General features: G+C 34.7%; 1 protein-coding gene across 1 annotated transcript; it reads left to right on the top strand.

Moving 5' to 3' along the window:
- Positions 1-1,100: 1,100 nt before the first annotated feature.
- LOC102822441 (keratin-associated protein 26-1-like) lies at positions 1,101-2,642 on the top strand. Its single transcript, XM_006862578.1, has 2 exons — positions 1,101-1,120; positions 2,102-2,642. The coding sequence occupies exons 1-2, from the start codon at positions 1,101-1,103 to the stop codon at positions 2,640-2,642; spliced, it is 561 nt and encodes a 186-aa protein (XP_006862640.1).
- Positions 2,643-3,273: the final 631 nt, after the last annotated feature.

Raw genomic sequence — 3,273 nt, 5'->3', positions numbered from 1 at the left:
TGTCCAGGATCGGACATTGTTTTGTTCTGCTGTGCATGGGGTTGCTATGAGTCGGTTCCGACTCGATGGCACCTGACAACAACAACAACAATGTTAAGAGAAGACACATCTAATTATTTAGTTCATATGCATGAGCCACAAGAGATTTCTAAATCTCCTAATTAGAAAGTTAGTCCAGGTATGCCACTGTAGGTCAAGCACTGGACTGCAAACCAAAAATCAATGGTTCAAATCCACAGAAGCCATATATAAGGTCACTATTAGCTTAAACCTACTCGACTGCACATATCAACATTAGAACAACCAGTACATTTATCCATTTGTGTACCTTTTCCTGATGAATATTTGTTTTATAGGGAAAGATTTGCTTTTTCAGAGAAATCACAGCTTAAGAAAGGTAGAATATAAAAGCAATTTTAAAGTTAGCTTAGTCAAAAGTACCTTTGTCATTTGTGATTGTTGGGTCTCATAACTGATCTCATACCCTACCTACTTCAGGGTATGTCAGATTGTCAATTGTTAATTGTTTTTCTCACTAACTCCTGAAAAATTCCAGTGTGATATTATTACTCTACCCAATCACAGAGAAAATGAAGATCAGAAAATTAAATATGAGAGCATTATACCTATATAAAGAAAGCTCATAAGTTATGGCTAAAAATACTAGATTGTACCTTTCCATCATACAAAAACAAACAAACAAAAAAGAATCTTTATGGGAGCAAGAAAATGATTCTATATGAGATATACTGTTTCCCTCCTCAGCATGATGCAGCAAAAAAAGTATGGTTCCAGAGACAAAATGACATAATTTGTCTCTTTACATGTGTCTCTACAAGCACCACTTAAAAGTTCAAATAATGATGTTGGGAATGTGTTCTAAAGTTCAGCAAAAATGTTAAGCTAAGACTATTTATTTTGTGTGTGTGGTACTCTGAGAATATCCATTTAATTTCTGTGAATAAACACATCCAGAATTCCAAATAACCAACAGACAGGAGCTTTGGAAATTGAATCAATCATAACTTTGATTTTTCTGATTCATAATAATTTAAATAATTGAATGAATGTTTATTATTTCAAAAACACTTGTGCTAGGGATGATATTCATTGAAGAAGGGTAATATGGACGCCGGCTATAAATATAAACACCTTCTTTATTTATGTAACATCAAGTTGGAATTCACTTATGTAAGTATCCTAAGAAAGGTAGCCTCTTTTTCTTTAATAAAGCATCAACCAACTTTTGCATGCTAACACCTTCAGTTTAATACTAACAAAAGAAAAAAAAAAAAAAAACTGTAACATTAAGACTCCTTGGGTGTGGTCCTTAAGAAAGGTTATCAAAGATATTTAGGTCACTATTCTTCAGGAGTCTTGGTGTGGCATAATGTGCTGGTGTGGGATAATGTGCTGAAATGCAAATTCTGTTTAAACTGCAAGGTCTGCAGTTCAAGTTTACAAACAACAACAACGTTCTTCATTGGGAAAAAATGTACTTGTCAAGTTTCTCAGAAGCTGAATTAAGTTCCAAATTAGATTTTCTCCAAAGCATGTAAAATAACGTTCAACACCCTAAACACTTTCAACATTCATCACTTCTTAAAAGAAAAAATAATGATAATATGCTTAATATTTTACTATACTTGTGCTTGTTTCTTGCAAAAAGGATGGTCATAAATCAATTCTCCCATTAATATGAATTCATCTGTGAGTTCTTACCAGTTTTATGGAATTATCAAAGCTGATAAAAGTAATATGATTCTTGATGGGAAGTTGACTTATAATTGAGAGACATTGAGTGAAGAAGACAAGATTGAGTTGGGAATGACATTTATTTAAATAATTTGATATTTTAAATATGTATTTTATAGAATGGTGGTAAGACTTCATGGCAAGCAATTAAATAGCACTCTAATGTTCTAACATAAAATGATTCTAACTATAAGAAAGAGTATAGGCTAAAGAGGGAACCAACACCCAACAACTACAGTATATAAGCAGTAGATCCAGCAAATAGCAATCACACTTCAGCAACCTGCTTTTTGCAATTCTATCAAGGCCTGAATTCTTCATTCATTGTGTCTTACAAAAATTGCAGCTCTAGAAACTACAGCATTCACTCCCTTGGGAATTCTGGCTATGTTCCTGTCACCTCACCCAGTGCTCTCTGCTCCACTGAAGTGAGCTGTGGAGATGCCCTATACTCTCCCACTAGCAGCCTGGGCAGCAACACACTCCATGACAACTGCCATGAACCATGTAGGGAGCCTATGAGCTGCAAAGCAACCAGTTGTGAAAATCATTCCTTTAGTGCCACTGTTTGCTCTCCAATCAAATCTGATGTATCCAGACCTGTTCAAGGAACAGGCTGTTTTCCTATCATGTCTCATGGTTCCTGGTCCTGCCATCCAGTATCCTGTAGACAACCTTTAAGCTTTTATCATTCCTTTGACTGTCAACCCCCGAACTACTTCTCTTATGATCATCAACCCCTGAGATACCTACCCTATAATCGGCAGCCCCTGAGCAATCTGTCTTATAACTATCAACCTCTCAGCTACATGTCTAACTGCTACCGACCCATCAACTATACATACAGCACTTTTCATCCATATTCTTGTTCCTTCAGTGGTTGGTAGTATCCATCTTAAGGAATATCACCATGAATAGCTGCAAACAATCTCCTGATTATTGGCTTTTAGACTTAATTTATCTTCATATCTATAACTTTCCATAACATACTTATTGTATCTCTTGAAATGCTGTTAAATCTCCCTCATAAGACTTTTCTTTGCTCTCAGGGCTCCTGTCACTTCTATAAAAAATATTTGAGGTTTTCAACATGGATAAAATCCTTATTTCCTATTTACCTCCTAACAAAAATACATCTTAGCATATAAATCATATTTTTCATGTGTTATCATTTATGTGTACCTTGTTTTGTGTCTGCTTATTCCCTTGGCACATGGCAACTACTTTATGCAACATTTATATTTTTTTTACTCTGGATTAATTTTGGAAAATATTGAAATTATTTAGAGGTAAAGAGAATTATTCCTTTAAAGAGACCTCTAAAAATCTTTTAAGAGCATGGGGCAATAAAATTTAGTGACTGTCAAAATGTCTCTGAAGTTTATAGGATGCCTTTGGGGTTTGACTTTAGGATCCTTCAGTTAATAGAAAGTTTAGACACAAAGTACCCTAATAGTTGAAATAAGCTAAGTGTCATCACAAATAAGGCCCCTTAAACTATAGAATTATTCAAGCACA

This window comes from Chrysochloris asiatica, unplaced genomic scaffold, assembly GCF_000296735.1.
Source record: "Chrysochloris asiatica unplaced genomic scaffold, ChrAsi1.0 scaffold00049, whole genome shotgun sequence".
NCBI classification, from domain to species: Eukaryota; Metazoa; Chordata; class Mammalia; order Afrosoricida; family Chrysochloridae; genus Chrysochloris; species Chrysochloris asiatica.
Note: the sequence above shows the minus strand (reverse complement) of the source record. Positions and strands in the feature narration are given on the sequence as shown.